Source organism: Schistocerca americana, chromosome 2 (genome assembly GCF_021461395.2).
Source record: "Schistocerca americana isolate TAMUIC-IGC-003095 chromosome 2, iqSchAmer2.1, whole genome shotgun sequence".
Classification (NCBI taxonomy): Eukaryota; Metazoa; Arthropoda; class Insecta; order Orthoptera; family Acrididae; genus Schistocerca; species Schistocerca americana.
Window position 1 is genome coordinate 137,159,566 of NC_060120.1, and position 27,151 is coordinate 137,186,716.

General features: G+C 43.7%; 1 protein-coding gene across 1 annotated transcript in view; it reads left to right on the plus strand.

The window, feature by feature from the left end:
- The window catches only part of LOC124593827 (glutamate receptor ionotropic, delta-1-like), a 155,591-nt gene that overhangs the window by 84,043 nt on the left and 44,397 nt on the right, over window positions 1-27,151 (plus strand). The window contains exons 4-5 of the mRNA XM_047132175.1: window positions 6,106-6,448; window positions 14,399-14,621. Of these exons, the coding sequence (XP_046988131.1) occupies window positions 6,106-6,448; window positions 14,399-14,621 (566 nt within the window). The remainder of the gene's footprint in view (window positions 1-6,105; window positions 6,449-14,398; window positions 14,622-27,151) is intronic.

Consider the following 27,151-nt stretch of genomic DNA (forward strand, 5'->3'; position numbering starts at 1 on the left):
TTATTTCAGCAGACACTTCCTCCCTCTCATAGACGTCTTCAACGTATTGTTTCCACCTGCCGCCTGTCCTCTAACAGCCGAAACCTTCCTTCACTCTTATGCTGACGCACTTGCTTTTAAATTCACTCTACGCTGTTTTGACTTTTCTGTTGGTTGAGTCACAGCTTCTGATAACATTACTACGCGGAAAATTTTGTTTAATTTCATAACCATTTAATGATTTCATTAGTGCCCTATTGCTAAACATTCTTCTATGCTTTTAAATCTTTGCAATGTATCGTCTGTGGTAACTTGTGACGTCATTGCTCAACTTCAGCGGGTTGTAACATGGGATATACTAATGTGGTTACCGTCCCGTATATTGTTTTTATTCTTTCCTCTGTTGTACCACTGTAATGACATTGCTTCTGATGAAGATATTGCTAATAATGAGCTCTAATTTCTTTTTCTTCTTTCTTTTCTGGTGGTTCCTTTTACTCCTTAATCGTGTCTTTGATGGTCTGATGTACTTTTTCGGTTTTGTTCTGAAATATGAAACGTTACTATGTTTTGCTTTATTTGTATTGCTACATGAATCTCCTTTTAACTCAGTATGCAAAAGACTCGGATAAATTCTAGTGTCCGATTCCACCCATTAGCTTCGACCAATGACGTCATACCTAAAACAAAGAAGATACAGAGAGGCGATGTTGAATGCGGAGAGGATTATTCGTATGGCAGAAGACGATACGTGTAATAAATAATACACAGTCACAGTTCACGAGATTAATTATATTGAACTAATTGTTTCGGAAAGACGTTGAGTTAACTTAATAGAAAGTAACAGAACAAAACCAGGAAATACACATACGTGAAATAAATTATCAGAGGTCGCGTGAGTACGTGAAAGAACCTCAGACGACCTTTACAGTCCACTACAATATCACACAACTTAAACATGTAATATTGTGAAAAATAACAGAAATTTAATGTAAGGGAATTACCGCGTGAAAGTGGAGACAAACCAAAAATCAACGTAACAATCGCAAAATGAAGCAAACAGTGACATATAGGAAACGTAAAAGGACATTAACGGGAAATAAGAAAAACGCAACACAGAAATCCTGAAAGAAATGGCACTACAGTAGTAACGAAAATTCGTGGAATAATAACAAGTCTGGGAATTGTGTAAGTGAAATTAAGCTACAGATCAGTTCTAGTCACCAATTCGAAGGTTCATTATTGTCAGCGTTCTTTCGGTAAGTGCGTACAATTCCTTGATCTAGAATTCCTACTTTGTGTAGCTGTCTGTGCTACTGCGAAAGATAATTAATCTTGGAATCGGTAACTAGAATTCCCCTACGTAGGTCAATTCTAGCTGTCGATTGCTAGGTCCGTTATTTATGGCATGTTTGTAGTGATGCATAGAGCGACATCATACAGCTAAAACCTTAACGAACAATCAGTCCACACGTAATGAAAATGACATAATAAAAGAACCTGTGATCGATAGCTGAGCGGTACCGTATATGAAAATTTTAAAACAATGGATAGTGCACACTACTGTAAAAAACGCGACAAATAAGAAACCATGCTTCGTTATCTTGAGCGTTTTTGCAATAGATGTGTACAACGGTTTGTTGCAGGATTTAAGATCGTTATTTTCAGCGTTTTTGCGGTGCGTGTGTCCAGTTCTTTCTTCGAGAATTCCTGTTTTTGGTATTGCCTTCTGTACTACTTCGAAAAATAACAAATTTTGGAATCGGTAAATAAATTTGAGCTATAGAAGTCATTCTATTTGTGTACTACGGCGAAAAATAAGAAATCTTGGAATTCTAGTTGCGCTCTTAGACTCCCATGTTAACCATACCCTCGCAAATCGCGACATATGTAGAAGAAATAGCATAATGTACGTCAGTTACTAAGACAACCACGGACAACATTTAATAATGGGCGACCTTACATCCTTCACATCGTAAACTCATGACGGCACATAGCACTCACTGGTCAAAACTGATGGGTGCAATCGGACACTAGATTTGACATGTATATTTCAGTTCCTTTGTTACGCTGATGTATAATGCGCTGTGTAAAACTAAGTGTGGGTCAACTGAAGAACGGGGGTACAACTCTGCGGCTTTGACCAATGACGTCATATTTTAGTCATATATATTTATTTGTTTATTTTCGGGCCATAGATAATGAATCGATTATCTACTGCGGCGAAGCGTCTAATGGTAAATAGAAATAAAGGAATGTATTATAAAGAGAAATATATTGTGTACGATTTTTGTCCCTGGTTCCTATTTTTCTGTTGACCTATGTAGATAATCTTAAATATATAAAACAAATTTTACGTTTGTCGCTTTTCCCGCCTTCGCTAGTACTGGTATCCTATTATTAAGTTGACCCATATAGGTCAGCTGAGGTACGGGATACAAATTTTATGTCTGTCGCTTGCTTTGACTACGCTAAGGCTAGTATCCTAATACAGGATACAAATTTGACGTTTATCGCTTTTTTCGCCTTCGCTAGTACTAGTATCCTAGTCTTAATGTGACCTCCACAGGTTACCTGAAATACAGGATACAAATATTACATTTGTCGCTTTTTTCACCTTCGCTAGTACTAGTACCCAGTTCTTCATTTGACCTATGTAGGGTAACTGAAGTATAAGATCCAAATTTTACGTTTGACGCCTTTCTCGCCTTCCATAGTACTGGTATCCTACTCTTCAGTTGATACTAGTACTAGCAAAGGCGAAAAACCCGACATACGTAAAGTTTGTATAAATGTCAATTCAGGTACTCCATGGCATTGTGACGTACATAAATTTATTCTACGGATTTATAATGTGAAAAAAGCGATATACGTCACATCACTTTCGAAATATGGATTTACATGATACATGTCAATGATCTGTTTTCTTTGTACCACAGTGGTTTGTTTCTCAAGACTCTTCTATGCTTTTAAATATTTGTAATGTATCATCTGTGGTAACTTGTGTCGTCATTGCTCAACTTCGGCGTGTTGTAACCCTTCCAATCGTATGAATTGATGTGTGAGAGCTATTTCGATGGTTGCAGGCGAAAAGTGACATTCAGAATGCATGCGATTTCGTGGCCTGCCCTCAGTTTATGTTGTGTAATCGTGTTAGATAGAATCACACGAAAATGTTACACTGTGTGGATACTGTGAGCTTCTTGGAATACTATTAAAAGCAGTGACTACGTATATGGGTAATGACTATGATTGTCGTTGTGAGAACTGAACTGTTTGCACTTAACTGAGATGAACAAGCTAAAATACTTTAAAATACTGATTTCGTTAGCTGCTTAACAAATTGCTGCGAGCGTAATCTTTAACTGTCGCCATGGAAAGTTACAATCTGATGTTAACCTGTGGCACTGTTTTCTCCAGAATTGTGAATTTCCTATGGTGACTGCTAAACATGTTCGGATTGTAATAACGTGGTCTGCGGGTAGAACTGAATACTGTAGTGTTTTCAAACTGTATACGGGACGTTAGAACGTGTGTAAGCAACAGTGTAAAAACGTGGAGCTATACACCAACAACTAAGTTCTGCCGGACATAAAGAATGCAATGTAGAATGGAATAAAGACCTGCAGAAACACATTTCAAGAAAGAGGACGTATCTGCTGCCATTTCATAACTGATCTGCCTGCTTTAATTACACCACCTGGACCGATGAGCCACCGTTGACATCACAACGTATGGTCATCAATAAGATAAGACTACAAACTTTTCAAACACTTCCACATGTAGTTTCTTCTTGTTTTGTAATGAACTTTTCTCAGTATTTGCTTTCCTTAAATAAATGCAGGTTTTCTAACTCGTATTTGCAGTCGGTATTGGCGTTGTTAATTTCATCACAGACAGTAATCATAACAATTTTCTACTTGTATCGTTTTATATATTTTATTTCAGTTGTTATTGAGAGTGTTTAACGTTTTCTTTTGGAAGGACGTGTTTTTATGAATGTGAACAGTGTTTTTATCAGATGAATTTACGTGTTTTGCTGTGATATGTACCACCCCTTGTACGTTGTGGTGTCAGCCATTAAAATCTTGAGTGCCGACCAATCACAGTTAGGCAGCACGTCTGCTATTAGTGCAAGGCACGCTATAGGTTGAAATTTTAAATCTAATGGTTGGCAACTGTGTAAAGTATGTTTACATTCAATGAGTAGTCATATTACTACATACTCGTGAAAATTGTGAGTTTATTTGGCTCTTACTGTTATAAATAAATAAAATTATGGCCACTCCTTTAATTATTAACGAGCTTTTTTACGGGAGTTTTCGTGTTTTATGCTCTTTTGATGCTTGTTGTCAAACTATATCGTGGTTGCTGGCTTTAAGTAAAACGGGTTCTTTTCAGTTTAAATAATCAAAATTCACTGCCAAAGTTGCAGAGAGTGGGTCTGTGAGAACCGTTTAATTCAAACACGGCTTAGTTCGCGACACGACGAGGTAACATAGCATGTTACGGCTTAATTTCATTACACTACCGAGTCATTTTCTTCACAAGCTCTGTTCCATCTTCGTTGACAAATGTTAGTACTGAAGTCTTGGTAAATGCAGTAAGTGATAAAGGCTTGCGCTGTTTCATGTAATCGTAAGTAATTACAGTAAGGAAATACAAGCTGACAACTGGTAACTACATCCAAGTCAGACTATCTAAATTGTTAAAAATAGGTAAACCATGAGTTCAAAGAATTGTAATTTTTGCGAGACTACTAGTCGAAATTTGAAGAGTCATACGCAGTTGAGTTCTTCTGTATTGCAAATATTCTACTAGCAGCAGAAATTATTGTAGTTCCTGGGATGAGAAGTTCCGCCTTATGCAAGACACCTTTTTTCTTTTGTTTGTCGGGTGAAACAAAGGAAAAAATGTGTCTTGTATAAGGTGGAACTTCTCATCCCATTTTCTTAGCAAGCACGGAGAGAACAAGAAGAACTGCACCACAAGATGATTATTGTAGTTCCTTTTTAAATACCGAACTTTGTTTATACTAGTAGCTCGGTAACCGATATATCTATTGAAATAGATTATGCGTCATTTAGTGAGATGTATTGACGGGGAGATGCCGAGGGGCAGGTTCAGCTGCCTAATTGGGAAGGCTTTTCTTATCCTTCGCGCACACTGACACCTTTCATTCGCGATGTGAGAGATTTGGGTGTTAAATGTATCTGACAGGGTTAGATGACTTTTATGAGAATGTGTGTTTTGTGTGTGTGTGTGTGTGTGTGTGTGTGTGTGTGTGTGTGTGTTATCTTCGCGTTGTAAGGGGGGCTCTGAAATTAACAAAAAAAAAAAACAAAATGGTTCAAATGGCTCTGAGCACTATGGGACTCAATTGCTGAGGTCATAAGTCCCCTAGAACTTAGAAATACTGAAACCTAACTAACCTATGGACAACACACACATCCATGCCCTGAAATTAACAGCCCTAACCGATGGACGGATCGCTATCCTTAGTGTCACATGGTGTAAGTCCATGAGACACTGGAGAGAAGTCCGTCCCCGCTACTTGAGTGGTCAGCGCGACAGACTGAGAATCCTAAGGGTCCGGGTTCGATTCCCGGCTGGGTCAGAGATATTTCTCCGCTCAGGGACTGGGTGTTGTGTTGTCCTAATCATCATCATGTCATCCCCATCGACGCGCAAGTCACCGAAGTGGCGTCAAATCGAAAGTCTTGCACGCGGCGAACGGTCTACCCGATGGGAGGCCTTCGTTACACGCTTTTTTTTTTTTTTTTTTTTTTTTTTTAACAGCAGAGAAGATTCGTATTTAATTCAGGACTGGCGAACAGGCACTTCGCACCACGGCTCCCTTTCTTCCTTTCCCGAAAGGCTAAGAGAATCGCTAACAGTGGGTGAGCTACCCAGATAGCCACTGACGTACCGGCAACGCCTGGCGTTACACAGCTTCGGTGGTCTGACGAGAAACTATATTCAACGAGGCAAGCCCGTGGGTTCCCATATGGGTCAATTACGACATCTTAACCAGCTCGGGGACTATCTGAGCGGAAAATATTAGCTTCATCACCCTGTATAACACTAGCAGTAAAAATAAATTTTCTACCTGAACGTATCGTACAGGTGAACGCGACCTGCCGCCTCACGCTGGAGACGGAAGACAAGTGGGGCCAAATCTGGGACAACGGGTCCGGGAACGGATTGATGGGCGCCGTGGTGCGCGATCTGGTGGACGCGAGCTACTCGTCGCTCGGCTACTGGTACTACGAGCATATCTGGCTGGACTACTCGCGCTCCTACTACCGCACCGGCATCACGTGCCTGGCTCCCAGGCCGCGCCCCTTACCCGGCTGGCAGGTGCCGCTGCTGCCCTTCTCTGCGTACCTGTGGGCCGCCGTCGGGGTCTCCGTGCTCGTGGCCACCGCCGCCCTCTTCATCGCCAAGACCAGCTCCACCTGGCTGCTCGGTACGTGCTGAAGACCCATACTATCGCCCTCTGTTTTGCTGTGTACTCTTAAAACATTGTTACCACCTCCCTGTTGCTGTGCGGGTCCACCTGAGACGCCCTGCTAAGCCCGCAGGACAGAACAGGCAGTTTAAGTTGTGGACAGGGGAAAAAATAAGCGGCTGTCAGTTACACTCGAACATACAACCTTTTATTTTATCAAACATTACATATGAGAAGAAAAATAAAGAGAACATAGGTTTAGTTTTGGAACTTAATTAGCGGCTGAATGCGCCGTAAAATCCCATGCCTTAAGGGCTCAACCAAAATCAGAAAAGTAAAAGACAAAGCCTTATCTTAAAATACTTCCTTAATTAGGCTGAAGGCCCAAAGAATCTAACACTTTAAGAGCAAAACAAATTCTAAATCGGCTGAAGGCCCAACACTTAAGACTCAACAACATTCATTTTAAAAGTCCCAAAGGCTTTACGTAAACAGTTCTTAAAGTAGGCTGAAGGCCCAAACCATCTGACGCCTTAAGGGCAAAACAACCTTAATCTAAAAATCGGCTAGAAGCCATGCAAGTAAAAACAACAAGAACAACAAGAAAAGGCAGTACACTCACGGGCGCTCAGAAGTTCCGAGGGTCGGCCTGCAATTCAAACACTAACACTCGCTTTGGTGAGACAGGCAGTCGACCCAACCTTTGTCGATCTGACGACAACCCAACTGCCAGACTGTCAACGGACCCATCGACAAGATAACCTCCGCTTGACCTGAGAGCTTCTGTAAAGTTTGGAAGGTACGAGACGAGGTACTGGCAGAAGTAAAGCTGTGAGGACTGGGCGTGAGTCGTGCTTGGGTAGCTCAGTTGGTAGAGCTCTTGCCCGCGAAAGGCAAAGGTCCCGAGTTTGAGTCTCGGTCCGGCACACAGTTTTAATCTGCCAGAAAGTTTCATATCAGCTCACACTCCGCCGCAGAGTGAAAATCTCATTCTGATAACGTAGAACGTTTTGGCGCCCACAACCAGTTATACATTGAGCTGTCGAACACCGTGCTGGACAGTGACAACACGATGAGGAAAATACACTGCCTGAAATTACGTCAACGACCATGGCAGGTAACCGGAACGTTAACGGCCACAAGGCTTAAGATTGCGCTGGTGCACTTCAACTCAAACAACCAAATTCAGTTAAAATCCACCGGAGGGTGGCTGAAATTTGCCAACTTGAAAACACACGTAGTTGCCCGCGGGAATATCCCAACAGCCGACAACGAACTCCAAACAACACAATGTGAACAGTCGTGACTTGCTGGTGGATTAAGTCAAAACTCAACTCTCATGTCCAGGATCGGTGAGCCAAGAAACTTGTAGCAATGGAAACAGCACCACACTCTGACACCGTATAGAGGCCGCCAGCGGCCCGGCCAAACCACAAGCCGTGGAGATTTCCTCGCTGCTCCACGCCAACCGACCAACTACCCGCACGCAGCCCAGAGGGAAACTATAAGCGCCAGGCCACAGATAATCCTAGGTGCGAATATCGGTACACATCGCTGCTGCCACCGGCGGAAAGAGAGGATAGCATAATCGCTATAACCGCGGGAGACTAAACACAGAATAGCAACCAAGGTTTAACCCAACGCATAGCATGAGCCAGCCACGGCTCACCACCTTAGAACGCAATTAAGCAGCAATCCTTCATGACATGGACTCGATTAACTCACTGGTGGAGTTATGGAGTTAACAGGTGACATATGTGTACTCGCCAAGTTGCGAATTACGGATATGCAGTTGGTGGGACCAGAGCTGATGTCCGATAGCAATGTAGATGTTTTCCGTCAGGTAGAGATAAAGTGATTTTGGTGACTAAGGCATCAACGTGAGTGACATAGACAGTTGCTGTGATGGAAAATTCCATCGCCGCTGGCGATAACATCAATCGTCAGTGGATGCAGGTGATCCGCCATAATGTTCAGAATCGAAAGCTCTTACGGTGCCTTAGATAACCACCACAGTGCCCAAGGAAGCAGGTGAATGTCGTGCGCAGCATAATTCTCCCGCACCGGCAGCCGTCCTTCAGGTGGGTCACGTTTTGCGAGCCTGATCGTCTGTATGACTTCTCATCCGGACGCCTTTACAGACCTGGCGTAGCAGTAAAAGTGATTCATCCGACTTGGCGACGCGTTTCCAACGATGCACGGTCCAATTTTGATGCTCTCGTGCCCACTGCAGTTGTTATTAACGATGTCATTGTGTCAAAATAAGAATACGTAAGGTGTCGTCTTTTGAGGAGCCCCAAGGTCAGTAATACGCACTACATGTCATGTTCCGAAACACTAGTGACCACAATAGTATTGTACTGTTTATGAGATGTAGTACCATGTAGTACCAAGACTTAGGGGTACCACTGCCCTTTGAATTTCAACATAAGTACAATTATTGTTCATTTGAATGAAAGAGCGAGGACTGAGGTCGGTAGCGCTGGCATCTAAGTAGGATCAGCTCCACTGGAATAACAGCTGTCTCATCCTCTAATAAAGTCGTTATTTGACAGCAGATGAGTTAGCTGAGAAGAGAAATATAAAAACAAAGCCGCCAGTAGAGAATATAGACCAATAAAAAAGAGATTTACATTAAGTTAAATTAGGATAATCGAATCTGGTTAGAGGATAAATGTAAAGCTGTAAAAGCATACCTCACAACGGGAAAGGCAGAATCCGCATATTGAAGACAATTTCAATGAGAAGGAAGAGGAAGTCGAAGAAGATGAGATGGCTAATGTAATACTGTGACACGAATTTTACAGAGCACTGAAAGGGAATGTCAGAGAGTTTTAGCCTATTCCATTGTTACTAGCTATTAACATGGAAAAAGAAGTAAAAGAAACCAAGGATAAATTGGGAAAATGATTCAAATTCAAGAAATAGAATTAAACACTTCAAGGTAGGATGATGAGGCTATAATTCTGCCTGAGACACCAAAGGTGCTGGACGGCTGGTATGAGGAGTGACGTTCTAGGATGAACTTTTACGGAAGTGAAAATAGGCCAATTAAGTCTGAAAAGGCCACGTTAAAAGTAGTAGACTTGTTTTTCATTTTGGCAGTACAATGTAAGGATCGGTCAAAAAGTTCCAGTCTGAGGGTGTTGCTGCACTATATGTACAACGTAGCACGACTCCGATGCGGGCGTATGAGCATCGACATGTAGGCAAGGCATTAGTGTGGCATTCGAGTCTTTCCAACGTGAGTGAGGTAAGTGCAGTAATGTGAACAATGGCGACATTATTAACAAATACGTTCAAACACGTCCAACGTGCTGGTATCCTTTCCGTCGTTGCCGAAGGACAAACACCGGTAGACATCCGTCAGAGAACGAAGAACATTTATTGGGCAGCATGTCTGTTAAAAACCACAGTTGTGGAACGGCGCTCCATCACGTGCTACTGCTTCCTGACAACTCACGTCCCCATACAGCAAATTTCTTAAATCAGAAGTTACGCTCGAGCACACACCCTGTAGTCCTGATCTCTCCCTATGCAGCTATAACGTCTCTGGTCCCTATGAAAAGGCTATGACGAGGTTCGTTGTTTTGACAAGGTTTTCAGCCTAGTGCGTCGGCGCGATGATTGCCTCCATGCTCATGGCGATATCGCCTGAATGGCGACCGATTCTGGACCATGCGGCCTTCGAACGGAAACGTCTTGGCCGTCACTTGTAACTAACAAGGTTGGAATTACAAGGGGTATAAAATGCAAGCTGCCAGTATCAGCAATGTAGTTCCTGAACAAGAAACATTTGTTCACCACGTTTCCGATGCCCGATTTGTACCTTCTCGTGCCGCGGCTTGTACGATGCTGTTTCGCCGCTACCACCATGTAGCAACACTATCCAGCAGATATTACAGCTCTGTTATGCGTGTATTGCTGTCTCTGTTGATCACATCACAAAAAAATAATTTCTCTCCGTTATGTCAAATGTTCATATCAGAATTCCACTTAAAATTATTTTTGTTAGTAACGAGAAAACAATTGACATTCTGTTCACACATGCTGCCACGTGACACACCTGACATATGGTAACTGTTTGGGCTGAATTCGTCTACGCACCGTTACGAATTTGTCAGTATCGTCAGAAACACCTGGCGAGACACCCATTGTAGTCACGTTCATGGATCGTGACAGACTGCCAAAGTAATCAGCAGCAGAGGTCGCAATATGGGAATTCAACTGTTTTCAGAAAACCCTTTTAAATAGTTAATTCTGTCATTTTACGCTCACAAATCCTTTTGTCTCCTGAATTTCAGTATTCCTTTACAAAAATGGAAATGAAATGAAAATACTTTGAAAGCCTGCTAGAACGCATCATTCTAGTATGTGATGCCTGTGACATCACTGTCTAGCCCGCAGCACCCACTGTCATAAAACCAGTTCACAGTGATATCTTGTTTTGTAATTTACGTTTCGCAGAATGGGTCACAAACGGTGTATAATACCACACTGTACAAATACATCTATTAAAGTTGCTAAAAGATTGTTTCCGAGTGTTCTAAAGAATGAGAAGATGAGTAAAATATGGTTGAACTGCACCGGCCAAATGCCTCCTCGTCGATGCACAATGCCCATTACTCAACTACAAAACTCTTGCACTCTGAATTGAACGTTGATTTACCTGTGAGATATGATTTCCCATTGTTACAAGGATGGATAGCGTCATCCAGCGACATTAAACTCTTAATGAAAATTGTCGTTATACCCAGTGTTATGTATCTCATTCGATAGCTTAGATAGATGCCGCCACGGTATCTCAGCGTGTTCGGTCAGACGGCTGGTTGATAACTGAAAAAAAAAGGCAGACTGAATAAAAGAATGAACGATGGACTTAAACAGCTGTCAGTCTGGACCAAAATCAACGAGCAAAATGGAACCAAAGAAAAATTGGTAGACTATCAGACTTTATAACATGATCGTCTAATTTTGTAAGATGATATCGACTGATACCAATTCAGCCAAAACAATATTTTAACTTATTTGTAAAACGACTCGACACTCCTGTCATGAGAAAACCAAATCAAAATTACAAAACTTCACCATCACAAAGAGAATATTTTATGTTTTCCTTGCCGTTTACATGCGCTTACATTTGCGATCGCTGTTCACACGCGTTACCTACAGAAAGATTTTTCTAGTTAATATGATCATACACCTCTTACTTTATTAGGAACAATAGCTTTTTATCTTCGTACAGTCCAGATAGGATCGTTATTGTCCAAATTTTTGAAGCTTTATCATCTGATATAAAGATACAGTAAGTTTGCTTCAGACACTGACTTTAGTTTGCACTCACAAACATCAAAGTCCTTACTTTTGTGTTACCTCTATGTTGTACATGCTTTATATCTCTTCCGATACAAAACTACATACTCCTACATCTAGTTGCACTGTGGGCGTATGGCGATATGTGCACTAGTAGCAATGCTTTTCAAAAATTTAATTGTTTGTACGCAAAGTAAATGCATTTATTCTCAGTTGTCCATTTCTCAGACTAAGATTAAACTGAAGCTATATACACTCCTGGAAATTGAAATAAGAACACCGTGAATTCATTGTCCCAGGAAGGGGAAACTTTATTGACACATTCCTGGGGTCAGATACATCACATGATCACACTGACAGAAGCACAGGCACATAGACACAGGCAACAGAGCATGCACAATGTCGGCACTAGTACAGTGTATATCCACCTTTCGCAGCAATGCAGGCTGCTAGTCTCCCATGGAGACGATCGTAGAGATGCTGGATGTAGTCCTGTGGAACGGCTTGCCATGCCATTTCCACCTGGCGCCTCAGTTGGACCAGCGTTCGTGCTGGACGTGCAGACGGCGTGAAACGACGCTTCATCCAGTCCCAAACATGCTCAATGGGGGACAGATCCGGAGATCTTGCTGGCCAGGGTAGTTGACTTACACCTTCTAGAGCACGTTGGGTGGCACGGGATACATGCGGACGTGCATTGTCCTGTTGGAACAGCAAGTTCCCTTGCCGATCTAGGAATGGTAGAACGATGAGTTCGATGACGGTTTGGATGTACCGTGCACTATTCAGTGTCCCCTCGACGATCACCAGTGGTGTACGGCCATTGTAGGAGATCGCTCCCCACACCATGATGCCGGGTGTTGGCCCTGTGTGCCTCGGTCGTATGCAGTCCTGATTGTGGCGCTCACCTGCACGGCGCCAAACACGCATACGACCATCATTCGCACCAAGGCAGAAGCGACTCTCATCGCTGAAGACGACACGTCTCCATTCGTCCCTCCATTCACGCCTGTCGCGACACCACTGGAGGCGGGCTGCACGATGTTGGGGCGTGAGCGGAAGACGGCCTAACGGTGTGCGGGACCGTAGCCCAGCTTCATGGAGACGGTTGCGAATGGTCCTCGCCGATACCCCAGGAGCAACAGTGTCCCTAATTTCCTGGGAAGTGGCGGTGCGGTCCCCTACGGCACTGCGTAGGATCCTACGGTCTTGGCGTGCATCCGTGCGTCGCTGCGGTCCGGTCCCAGGTCGACGGGCACGTGCACCTTCCGCCGACCACTGGCGACAACATCGATGTACTGTGGAGACCTCACGCCCCACGTGTTGAGCAATTCGGCGGTACGTCCACCCGGCCTCCCGCATGCCCACTATACGCCCTCGCTCAAAGTCCGTCAACTGCACATACGGTTCACGTCCACGCTGTCGCGACATGCTACCAGTGTTAAAGACTGCGATGGAGCTCCGTATGCCACGGCAAACTGGCTGACACTGACGGCGGCGGTGCACAAATGCTGCGCAGCTAGCACCATTCGACGGCCAACACCGCGGTTCCTGGTGTGTCCGCTGTGCCGTGCGTGTGATCATTGCTTGTACAGCCCTCTCGCAGTGTCCGGAGCATGTATGGTGGGTCTGACACACCGGTGTCAATGTGTTCTTTTTTCCATTTCCAGGAGTGTATAATACATCCCACCAACAAAACAGTGGATCCAATAAGTTCTTGCTAACGCTATTTTCGTATTTTGTGTAGAACTTTTTCAAGTATATGACCCTCATCGGATTTGAACCTGTATCCTCCCCATCCCCAGGCACAAACGCTGTCCGTTGCGCCACAGAGCGCATTCCCATTGCACTGCCTCTGCTGAGTGTCTTGTGTAGAGGAAATCAGCACTAATATTTGCCAAGAATAACTTTACTGTGCATTGGGTCGTCATTCATAACCGATAGTCGATAGTCTAGATACAAGATACGGACCCATTCGCAAAAGATTTGCTGTTCCTTAATTTTGAGCGAGTTTAATGATGTTGCAGGAATCAGGGAAACAATGTCGGTCCTTGCACACATCGCCGCTATAAATGAGTGGACCATAAACGCATCGACATTCAGAAGGTTGTCACTATCAGCGGTTACAAAATTACTTTCTATTGTTGCTTAAAAATTGTAAACTCTTTTTCTATCACCAAGTAGCTGAAGTGTTTGCAGAAGTATGTAAAACATTGGTATCTTCTATAGCTTCGTCTTACTACTAGAATGTGACGTTACCAGAGCTTCAGCCAATAAAAATGCGTTTTCGATCCCGTGACCATTTCTTGATAATTAGTGATTTTTAAGCTTCAATTGCACAAAAATAACAGATATTTTGTGAGAATATTCACCGGTAAATTCTATCTGAATGTGAGAATAACAACAATCCGCACCATATTTTTAACATAGATAAATAGCCTATTCCAATGTTGGTGGCGTATGGATAACTTTTGACCCCGTATTTTCGATCCTGTGTAACTTCGCTGTCGGACATGAGTCCCTGTTCTTAAATTCTTCCTCCTGTAAGACTTAACAGCACTTCGAAGTTAGTCGGTACCATTCTGAAACATCTTTAAGAACAGCAATAATCTGTGGAATATAAGTACTGGGCTCCTAAATACCTACTGTCAGCAGGTGAGGAAAATGACACAGTGTTGGCCGGCGGGCGATACTCCACAGTGGAGGACTGCTTCTTCCGTTCTTTGGGCCTGCTGGTGCTGCAGACGCCGGACGTGGAGCGGCGCCACACACGTGTCGTGGGACCCACGCGCCACGTGCTGTCCTGGCTGCTGATCGCCTACCTGCTCGTCACCGCCAGCTACGGCAGCGGACTCTCCTCCGTGCTCACCATTCCCAGGTACAAAATAGACTGCACCCATCAACTGAATTATTTCTCTGAAGCATCAGTAGTTTTTCGTTGCTCTTTTGCAGCTATTGTAAGAGGCAGTCAAACGAATACTAGACAGACAGGAAAAAGGTACATAAACTGTTTATTATTTCAAAATTAATCTCCATAGCTCTTAATACACTTATCCCACAGTGAAACAAGACTATCAATGCCTTCTTGGAGCGGTTTGACAGTTAAAATACAGTAATCTATATTTATAGTTTGTCACATAAATGTAAAATTTGCAACGTATCTTAAGTACTTTAGACAGGTGTAATGTAGTAAGATCTGTGCCCGTTTGCAGCAGGTTCCCTTTTTCATTCAGCTGTGAGTTCATAGTGTATCTAATTAGATTGTCCTACACGAGAACAGAATAATATATGTATGTATTAATTAAAAGCTAATCAATTAATTATAATGATGTGCCGTAACTAGCAGTTTTTATTTTTACTAATGCAGTTCTCATGCTGTACAGGGCTATTACAAATGACTGAAGCGATTTCATAAATTAACTGTAGCTCCATTCATTGACATATGGTCACGTCACACTACAGATACGTAGAAAAACTCATAAAGTTTTGTTCGGCTGAAGCCGCACTTCAGGTTTCTGCCGCCAGAGCACTCGAGAGCGCAGTGAGACAGAATGGCGACAGGAGCCGAGAAAGCGTATGTCGTGCTTGAAATGCACTCACATCAGTCAGTCATAACAGTGCAACGACACTTCTGGACGAAGTTCAACAAAGATCCACCAACTGCTAACTCCATTCGGCGATGGTATGCGCAGTTTAAAGCTTCAGGATGCCTCTGTAAGGGGAAATCAACGGGTCGGCCTGCAGTGAGCGAAGAAACGGTTGAACGCGTGCGGGCAAGTTTCGCGCGTAACCCGCGGAAGTCGACGAATAAAGCAAGCAGGGAGCTAAACGTACCACAGCCGACGGTTTGGAAAATCTTACGGAAAAGGCTAAAGCAGAAGCCTTACCGTTTACAATTGCTACAAGCCCTGACACCCGATGACAAAGTCAATCGCTTTGAATTTTCGGCGCGGTTGCAACAGCTCATGGAAGAGGATGTGTTCAAAGCGAAACTTGTTTGCAGTGATGAAGCAACATTTTTTCTTAATGGTGAAGTGAACAGACACAATGTGCGAATCTGGGCGGTAGAGATTCCTCACGCATTCATGCAGCAAATTCGCAATTCACCAAAAGTTAACGTGTTTTGTGCAATCTCACGGTTTAAAGTTTACGGCCCCTTTTTCTTCTGCGAAAAAAACGTTACAGGACACGTGTATCTGGACATGCTGGAAAATTGGCTCATGCCACAACTGGAGACCGACAGCGCCGACTTCATCTTTCAACAGGATGGTACTCCACCGCACTTCCATCATGATGTTCAGCATTTCTTAAACAGGAGATTGGAAAACCGATGGATCGGTCGTGAAGGAGATCATGATCGCCAATTCATGCCATGGCCTCCACGCTCTCCCGACTTAACCCCATACGATTTCTTTCTGTGGGGTTATGTGAAAGATTCAGTGTTTAAACCTCCTCTACCAAGAAACGTGCCAGAACTGCGAGCTCGCATCAACGATGCTTTCGAACTCGTTGATGGGGACATGCTGCGCCGAGTGTGGGAGGTAATTGATTATCTGCTTGATGTCTGTCGAATCACTAAAGGGGCACATATCGAACATTTGTGAATGCCTAAAAAAACTTTTTGAGTTTTTGTATGTGTGTGCAAAGCATTGTGAAAATATCTCAAATAATAAAGTTATTGTAGTGCTGTGAAATCGCTTCAATCATTTGTAATAACCCTGTATATTGGAATGAATGTACGTATACCATTGAGTGAGGTGCAGTAACTTACCAGGTACTGCATACTGCACATAATTCATATATACAGGGATGTCCATTGATCGTGACCGGGCCAAATATCTCACGAAATAAGCATCAAACAAAAAAACTACAAAGAACGAACCTTGTCTAGCTTGAAGGGGGAAACCAGTTGGCGCTATGGTTCGCCCGCTAGATGGCGCTGCCATAGGTCGAACGGATATCAACTGCGATATTTCAAATAGGAACCCCCATTTTTTATTACATATTCGTGAAGTACGTAAAGATATATGAATGTTTTAGTTGGACCACTTTTTCCGCTTTGAGATAGATGGCGCCGTAATAGTCACAGATGAATGGCTCACAATTTTAGACGAACAGTTGGTAACAGGTAGATTTTTTAAAATAAAATACAGAACGTAGGTACGTTTGAACATTTTATTTCGGTTGTTACAGTGTGGTACAGGTACCTTTATGAACTTATCATTTCTGAGAACGCATGCTGTTACAGCGTGATTACCTGTAAATACCACATTAATGCAATAAATGCTCAAAATTATGTCCGTCAACCTCAATGCATTTGGCAATACGTGTAACGACATTCCTCTCAACAGCGAGCAGTTCGCCTTCCGTAATGTTCGCACATGCATTGACAATGCGCTGACGTATGTTGTCAACGCATTGTCGGTGGATCACGATAGCAAATATCCTTCAACTTTCCCCACAGAAACAAAACCGGGGACGTCAGTCCGGTGAACGTGCGGGCCAATCCACCTGTCATGAAATTTGTTATTCAATACCGCTTCAACCGCACGCGAGCTATGTGCAGGACATCCATCATGTTGGAAGTACATCGCCATACAGTCATGCAGTGAAACATCTTGTGGTAACATCGGTAGAACATTACGTAGGAAATCAACATATATTGCACCATATAGATTGCCAAAAATAAAATGGGGGCCAATTATCCTTCGTCCCATAATGCCGACCCATACATAAATCCGCCAAGGTCGCTGATCTTCCACTTGTCGTAGCCATCGTGGATTTTCCGTTGCCCAATAGTGTATATTATGCTGGATTACGTTACCGCTTTTGGTGAATGACGCTTCGTCGCTAAGTAGAACGCGTGCAAAAAATCTGTCACCGTCCCGTAATTTCTTCAAATGGCTCAAAGGGCTCTGAGCACTACGGGACTTAACATCTTAGGTCATCAGTCCCCTAGAACTTAGAACTACTTAAACCGAACTAACCTAAGCACATCACACACATCCATGCCCGAGGCAGGATTCGAACCTGCGACCGTAGCAGTCACGCGGTTCCGGACTGAAGCGCCTAGAACCGCACGGCCACCGCGGCCGGCCGTAATTTCTCTTGTGCCCAGTGGCAGAACTGTACATGACGTTCAAAGTCGTCGCCGTGCAATTTCTGGTGCATAGAAAGATGGTACCGGTTCAGTCGATGTTGATGTAGCATTCTCAGCTCCGTTGTTTTTGAGATCCCCAGTTCTCGCGCAGTTTGTCTGCTACTGATGAGGGGATTAGCCGTGACAGCAGCTAAAACAACTACTTCGGCATCATCTTTTGTTGCAGGTCGTGGTTGACGTTTCACATGTGGCTGAACACTTCCTGTTTGCTTAAATAACGTAATTATCCGGCGAACGATCCGGACACTTGGATGATGTCGTGCAGGATACCGAGCAGCATACATAGCACACGCCCGTTGGGCATTTTGATCACAATAGCCATACATCAACACGGTATCGACCTTTTGCGCAATTGGTAAACGGTCCATTTTAACACGGGTAATGTATCACGAAGCAAATACCGTCCGCACTGACGGAATGTTACGTGATACCACGTACTTGTAAGTTTGTGACTACTACAGCGCCATCTATAACAAAGCGAAAAAAGTGGTCCAAACTAAAACATTCATATTTATTTACGTACTACACGAATGTGTAATAAAAATGGTGGTTCCTATTTAAAAAAACGCAGTCTATATCCGTTGGACCTATGTTAGCGCCATCTAGCGGGCCAACCATAGCGCCATCTGGTTTCTCCCTTCAAGCTAGACGAGTTTCGTTCTTTGTAGTTTTTTCGTTTGATGTTTATTTCGTCAGATATTTGACCCAGTCACTATCAATGGACCACCCTGTATATTACTTACCAGGTATTGATACTGCAGACCATATATATATATATATATATATATATATATATATATATATATATATATACCTAGTAAGTTACTTACCAGATACCCCATAAATGAGTAGCATTTCCACCTTCTCTTCGTTGGTGTACATTCAACTCACACAGCTCTTGAAGTGACAATGGTTGACGGAATGACGGGTGTGCACTCTACTTATGTTTACATTTGTCCTCTGTCAACGTCAGCGCGTGGATGTGTTCCATTACCCCGAGTACCTGCACTAAGCGCTGGGAGCGTCAGCGTCAGTGTTGGGTTATGCAATTAATAACGTCGTGTTTCAGTGACTGGCACACTCAGACACATTTTTGAATAGGTCGTTAGGAGAGGAAATGAATTACCGAATAAATAATTCAGGGTGCCAGTTAAAAAAGTCATACCGCTGTTCATATCTTTGTACAAAATAAAGCCACAACTAAGGCAATCATGCTGATTGATATCCCCCTGACGGCTAAATAACATTTGCCTGAAATGGTACACCCTGTATATAATCTTGACCACCCTGAATAACTGTTTGTCCAGATGCAAATTACAAAATGTTTCAGGCAAATGTTCTTTAGCCGTCACGGGGATATCAATGGCATGATTACCTTCGTTGTAGCTTTGTTTTTTTACAAATATATGAACAGCGGTATGACTTTTTTAACTGTCACCCTGAATTTTTTATTCGGTAATTCATTTCCTCTCCTAAAGGCCTATTCAAAAGTGTGTCACAGTGTACCATTCACTGAAACACAACGTTATTAATTACATAACACAACACTGTCGTTGACCCTCCCAGCGCTTAGTGCAGGTACTCGCAGTAATGGAACACATCCACGTGCTGACGCTAACAGAGGACAAATGTAAACATAAATAGAATGCACACCCGTCATTCCGACAACCATCGTCGGTTGAAGAGTTGTATGAGTAGAATGTACACCAACGAAGAGAATGTAGAAATGCTACGCATTTACGGGGAATGTAAGTTAGCATAACAATAATTGTAATACTGTTTTCTTATGTGCGGTTACATTTAGTACAGTAATTTATCGTTTGACAGGCTGTCTTCCCTACAAACTGCATCGACATAACGTTTCTTTTATTGTTGTTGTTGAAGGTAGGCGAAATGCTACGCAGACACCGGAACTGTACAGAGAGATAATATCCTGACAAGAATCCACCTTCGCGACGGATGTTTTCTCGTCTTGTTGCGAAGTTTCGGGAAACTGGAAGTTTCAACCCACGCCAACGCAATCGTCGTAGCACTATCACAGACGAAACTGCCGAAGTTACTGTTCTCGCTTCCGTTGCTACGAATTCACATGTGAGCACACGACAGCTTGAACACGAGATTCGCATTCCTAAATCCAGTGTACATCCTATTCTTACACGTCACCGGTTCCATCCTTACCATGTATACCTACATCAAGAATTGCATGGGAATGATTTCCAGAATCATGTGCAGTTCAGTCAGTATTTGCCGCCGAATGTTCCTTCTCAAACAAAGGACAGGTAGATACAAGGAACATGCATTATTGGTTCAGCGACAACCCACGATGGAGTACACAGGTGGAACAACAGCGTCAGTGGAGAGTTAACGTCTGGTGTGGGATGCTTGGTGCTACAATTATTGGCCCTTATTTCACCAATCGTAGTCTAAACGGCACAGCGTAAGCCAACTTTCTCAGACAAATTCTTCCTCCTCTTCTGGATGAAGTACCGCTAAGACCCGGAATGCTTATGTGCTATCAACACGGTGGATGTCCAGCACATAATGCCTCGCGTTCACGTCATGTTCTGAATCGAAGGTATCCTGCCAGATGGATTGGTCGAGTAGGAACAGTTAGTTGTCTCGCTAGGTCTCCTGATTTACGTCCTCTGGACATTTTTCTTTGGGATGCATTTAAGACGTTGTCTATCGTGATATTCCAACACCTCCAGAAGACATGCAGGAACGTATCGTGCTTGCTTGTAATTCTCTTCAGCAGGCAACACTGGAAGCAGTAAATAATTCTTTCATTGAACGAGTGCACCTGTGTTTCGGTGTCCAGGGTCACCACTTTGATCACCTTTGAATGTTCTACTTCTGGGATATGGTACAGGAGAGTCAACGTGAGTTTTTTGTTATGTTTTTACTTGGTTTTCATTTGTTTTCTGACGACTCATCTACATCTACATACATACTCCGCAATCCACCATACGGTTCGTGGCGGAGGGTACCTCGTACCACAACTAGCATCTTCTCTCCCTGTTCCACTCCCAAACAGAACGAGGGAAAAATGACTGCCTATGTGCCTCTGTACGAGCCCTAATCTCTCTTATCTTTGGGGTCTTTCCGTGAGATATAAGTTGGCGGCAGTGAAATTGTACTGCAGTCAGCCTCAAATGCTGGTTCTCTAAATTTCCTCAGTAGCGATTCATGAAAAGAACGCCTCCTTTCCTCTAGAGACTCCCACTCGAGTTCCTGAATCATTTCCGTAACACTCGCGGGATGATCAAACCTACCAGTAACAAATCTAGCAGCCCACCTCTGAATTGCTTCTATGTCCTCCCTCAATCCGACCTGATTGGGATCCCAAACGCTCGAGCAGTACTCAAGAATATGTCGTATTAGTGTTTTATAAGCTGTCTCCTTTACAGGTGAACCACATTTTCCTAAAATTCTACCAATGAACCGAAGACGACTATCTGCCTTCCCCACAACTGCCATTACATGCTTGTCCCACTTCATATATCGTTCTGCAATGTTACGCCCAAATATTTAAACGACGTGACTGTGTGAAGCGCTACACTACTAATGGAGTATTCAAACATAACAGGATTCTTTTTCCTATTCATCTGCATTAATTTACATTATCTATATTTAGAGTTAGCTGTCATTCTTTACACCGATCACAAATCCTGTCCAAGTAATCTTGAATCCTGCTACAGTCACTCAGCCGGCCGGAGTGGCCGAGCGGTTCTAGGCGCGTCAGTCTGGAACCGCGCGACTGCTATGGTCGCAGGTTCGAATCCTGCCTCGGGCATGGATGTGTGTGATGTCCTTAGGTTAGTTAGGTTTAAGTAGTTCTAAGTTCTAGGGGACTGATGATCTCAGATGTTAAGTCCCATAGTGCTCAGAGCCATTTGAACCATTTGAACCACAGTCACTCAACGACGACACTTTCCCGTACACCACAGCATCATCAGCAAGCAGCCGCACATTGCTATCCACCGTATCCAAAAGATCATTTATGTTGATAGAAAACAACAGCCGACCCACCTCACTTCCCTAGGGCACTCAAGATGATACCCTCACCTCCGATGAACATTCACCATCGAGGACAACGTACTGGGTTCAATTACTTAAGAAGTCTTCCAGCCACTCACATATTTGGGAACCAATCCCATATGCTCCTACCTTAGTTAGGAGTCTGCAGTGGGGCTCAGACTCAAACGCTTTCCGGAAATCAAGGAATATGGCATCCGTCTGATACCCTTCATCTGTGGTTCGCAAGATATCATGGGAAAAAAGGGCGAGTTGCGTTTCGCAGGAGCGATGCTTTCTAAAGCCGTGCTGATGCATGGACAGTAACTTCTCTGTCTCAAGGAAATTCATCATATTCGAACTGAGAATATGTTCGAGAATCCTGCAACAAACCGATGTTAAGGATATTGGTCAGTAATTCTGAGGATCCGACTTTCTACCCTTCTTATACACAGGCGTCACATGCGCTTTTTTCGCGTTGCCCGGGACTTTACGTTGGGCAAGAGATTCGCGATAAATGCAAGCTAAGTAATGAGCTAATGCAGTAGAGTACTCTCTGTAAAACCGAATTGGAATCCCACCAGGACCTGGCGATTTATCTATTTTCAACCTATTCAGCTGCTTCACAACCCCAGGGATGTATATCACTATGTCCTCCATACGGAAATCTGTACGAGAGTCAAACGGCGGTATGTTTGTACGATCTTCCTGCTTGAAAGATTTCTCAAATGCTAAATTTAAAATATCAGCTTTCGTTTTGCTGTCTTCCGTTGCCAGGCCAGAGTGATCAGTAAGTGACAGGATGGAAGCCTTCGACCTGCTTACCGATTTTACGTAAGACCAGAGTTTTCTTGGGTTTTCAGCAAGATCTTTTGCTAAGGTATGACGGTGGTAGTGGTTGTATGCTTCGCGCGTCGCTCTTTTTACAGCTGCACGAATCTCTACTAACTTTAGCCTGTCCTCATTCTCCCGATCTTTCTTGTACCGCGAGTGCAACTGTCTTTGCTTCCTGAGCATTCTCCGGATTGCGCTGTTAAACCACGGTGGGTCTTTTCCGTCCGTAACCCACTTTTTCGGCACATACTTGTCCAATGCGTGATTTACAATGTGTTTAAAATTTGCCTATAATTCTTCCACGTCCATCGTAAGGGAAGTACATGAAGTCGATTCATTTACTAAGTAGGATGCTAACAACCGCTTATCTGCTCTTTCTAGTAAGAATACTCTCCTAGCCTTCTTGACCAGCTTTCTAACTTTCGTAACCACAGTCGTAATGACAACATCATGATCACTAATCCCTGTCTCAACACTGACACCGTCGATGAGGTCTCGTCTGTTCGTGGCTAACAGATCTAAAATATTTCCATTACGCGTTGGCTGTCGATTTAACTGCTCAAGACAGTTTTCGGATAATGTGTTCAAACGTAATTCACACGACGGCTTGTCTGTAGCACCTGTAATGAATCCATAGACATCCCAATCTATACTAGGTAGGTTGAAGTCTCCTCCGACTAATATAGCATGAGCCTGGTACTTCCGCGATTCATAGTGTAGACTCCCTTTGAATGATTCTAGAACTGTCACGGTGCAACCTGGTGGCCGGTAATAACACCCACCAATTAACATTATTTCTCCTAGCCCTGTTAAACGCAATCAGATAACTTATCAATCACACTCTACTTCGACCTCAGCAGACACAATATTTTTGTCAACTGCAATGAAGACACCACCTCCTACGGTGTCTAATCTGTCTTTCCGATACACATTCCAATCCTCACTAAATATTTTATAACTTCCTATCTCAGGGTTCATCTAGGTCTGTCCCGAGAATAATTTGCGAGCCACACGCTTCCTGGAGGGCAGTAAATTCAGGAGCTTTATTCCGAACACTCTGAAAATTTACTGATAATATCTTTATAGCTGAAGTGTCTTTACACTGCGCGCGTCCTGATTTCCCTGCCTGCACGTCGACTGGTGAGTGTTCATCAGGACATCTCGCACTACTGCCTAGCCTAAAAAATCCCCACGTGCACGCCACAAGTACTCTGCTACCCGAGTAGCCGCTTCCTTTGTATAGTGCACCCATGACCAATCTAGGGGCGTCCTACAATTCCACACCCAATAGCGCAAGTCTAGATATCTGCTGCCGAGACCGTCACAGCGTCGACGAAGCCTCTGGCTGAGACCCTCCACTCGGCTCCAAACCAAAGCACCCCGATCAACTCTTGGAAGGAAGCTGCAAATAGAGAGTTTTGCTTGCACCCCGTGTGCGAGGCCAGCGGTATTCACCAAAACCGCCAGACGCCTGTACGAACTGAGGATCGCCTCAGAACCCAAGCGACAGGTATCATTGGTGCCGACGTGAGCAAGTACTTGCAGACGACTGCACCCCGTACGCTTGATAGCCGCAGCAAGGCCGCCTCCACGTCTTGGATGAGGCCCACCGGCAGACAAACAGAGTGCACATTGGAATTCCTTGCAGCCCTGTACGCTATTTCCTTAAGGGGCTCCATCACCCGCCTAACGTTTGAACTCCCAATAACCAGCAAGCCTTTGCCCCCGTGTGCCTGCTCGGGCCCTGCTGAAGGAGCGGCCACCTGCCGACTGACAGGATGAACGGGCGAGGCCAGCCGGCCAGCCTCCACATTGACCCATCGCCTCGAGCGACGCGAACGCGTTGCAGTCTGCCACTCACCCTGAGGTGAGGGCGGCCCCAACGCGCCGGGTACAATAGAAGGTGCCTCGGCGCCTGAGTCAGCGGACGCAGCAAGCGACACCTGGGGTATCTCAAGCGACGCGCCAGACCCTCCGCCGTCGCTGCACCTCAGGCAGCAGCCGGAAGGCGGCTGACCGTGGCCGAAAGCACGCTCAGCTGCTCGCGAACCGCGGCCAGTTTCTCCGGCGCCGGCACACAGCCCGCACACACCCTGACCATGCTACTGCTAAGATCTGGACGTATAGAGTAGCGACAAATAAAACAGCAATATGCGACTGCACCGTTACGTCACCAGCGCCAGATTGAGCTGCGATATATGAACAATTACTTACGAACTAAGCAATCAAATGACCACGACTACGCCACTATACAAATATTACAATTCGATCCTACACCTGTCTTAGTACAAATGACAAACGCCTACGTTATGTTACACTCTACCATTATTAAAATTTGATACTACCCCTTTCTAATTCGAAAATACGCAAAGTTCCGAAAAATTTCATCACGCAAGCACACAAACACACAAAGTAATTTGAATTAAACCTGCGGAACTAATACGAAAAACTGAATATACGACTAGTTTCTGGTACTGCTGCTCGCACACGTCACTCTGCAAGCACAGATGAAACTGCACTGGCGTCTGTCTCCTGCTAACTGACTCTACGAAATAAACATAAAGCACTGGCTGTCCAAAACAAACAACTGGCTAACGACTCCGCGAATTTATACTTTACAGCTATCAATAAGCAATATAACTCTTCTCAAATACGAGAATACGCAAGGATTTTATGTAATTAAATATGCAAGCGCACAAACACTCGGAAAGAAATTAAGAATCAAACTACAAAACAAATTAGAAAGCTAAATATGCGACTCGCTGATACACTGTTGCTACACTACCGCTGCACTGACACCAGCAAGTGGACGAGTTTGTGATCCCAGGCAAAAAGTCAGTGTTGTGTTATGTAATTAATAACGTTGTGTTTCAGTGAATGGTACACTGTGATACATTTTTGAATAGGCCTTTAGAAGAGGAAATTAATTACCGAATAAAAAGTTCAGGGTGCCATTTAAAAACGTCATAGCGCTGTTCATATCTTTGTAAAAAACAAAGCTACTACGAAGGCAATCATGCTGAATGCTGTCCCCCTGCCAGCTAAAGAACATTTGCTTGAAACATTCTGTAATTTGCATCTGGACAAACAGTTATTTCGAGTGGTCAAGAAAATGGGACATCCTGCATATAGGTAAGTCACTATACATAGTTCAGTGGCATACGTAAATTTATCTCCACTATATGTATCGCATGAGAACTGGATGAAAAAACTAAAAATTTCTGGTAGTTACTGCACATAATTATATATACGAGGGTTGAAACTTTAACAGTGGCGGGTATTTACTTACAGCTCGTGCAAAATGGATATTTGTTTCAAAGTTTTACTGACCTTAAATGTAGTCAGCAGCATTGTGTATAACCCGTTGCTAGCGATTTGGAAGTCGTAGGATACCCTTAGCAATGCCAGTTGTGTTGACAGTTTGAGTGGTGCGGTCTATTGCCCGACGAATTTGTCGCAGTTCTAAAGCGAATGCCGTGAAGTGTTTCCTTCAGTTTAGAAATCGAGTTGACCTCACGAGCGCTTAAGTCAGGGGAGTGCAGTAGGTGGTATAGCACTTAGCAGCCCCATCAGTCAAACAAATCAGTGACAGCTTGCACTGTACGTGCTTGAACATTGCCCTGCAAAACGATAGTCAGGTCCTGCAGACAGTGTCATTACTTCTGTCTCTATGCTGTTCATGTTTAGAACACATCCTACGACCAGCTTAGAGACAGAAGTGATGACACTTTCTGCAGGACTTGAGCATCATTTTGCAGGACAATGATTAAGCACGTACACTGCAAGCTGTTTGTTTGACTGATGGGGCTGCTAAATGCTATACCACCTACTGCACTCCCCTGAATTTAGTCCTCGTAAGATCAACTCGATTTCTAAACTGAAGGAAACACTTCACGGCATTCGCTTCAGAACTGCTTCAAATTCGTCGGGCAATAGACCGCGCCGCTCAAACTGTTAAGACAACTGGCACTGCTAAGAGTATCCCAAGACTTCCACGTCACTGGTAACGGGTTATACACAATGCTGCTGACTACTTTGAAGGTCAGTGAAGGTCAGTAAAACTTTAAAACATGTATCTATTTTGTACGAGCTGTAAATAAATAGTTGTCACTATTAAAGTTCCAATCCTCGCGTATATATATATATATATATATATATATATATATATATATATATATATATATATATACAGTAGCACATGTAAATATGTAAATTTCTTTCCAGTATTTTTTCCGCGGTCTGCTTTGGTATTACATATTGTTTCTCTGTGCCTCAGATGGTTTGCCTTATTTATGACTGGAATAGCCCAGTTCCAACATTCACCCTAGTAGGATAGGAAGCCGGCAGCAACTGTAGCAGAAACGGCCCAACACATCAAAAGACAGATAAAAAATTTTCTT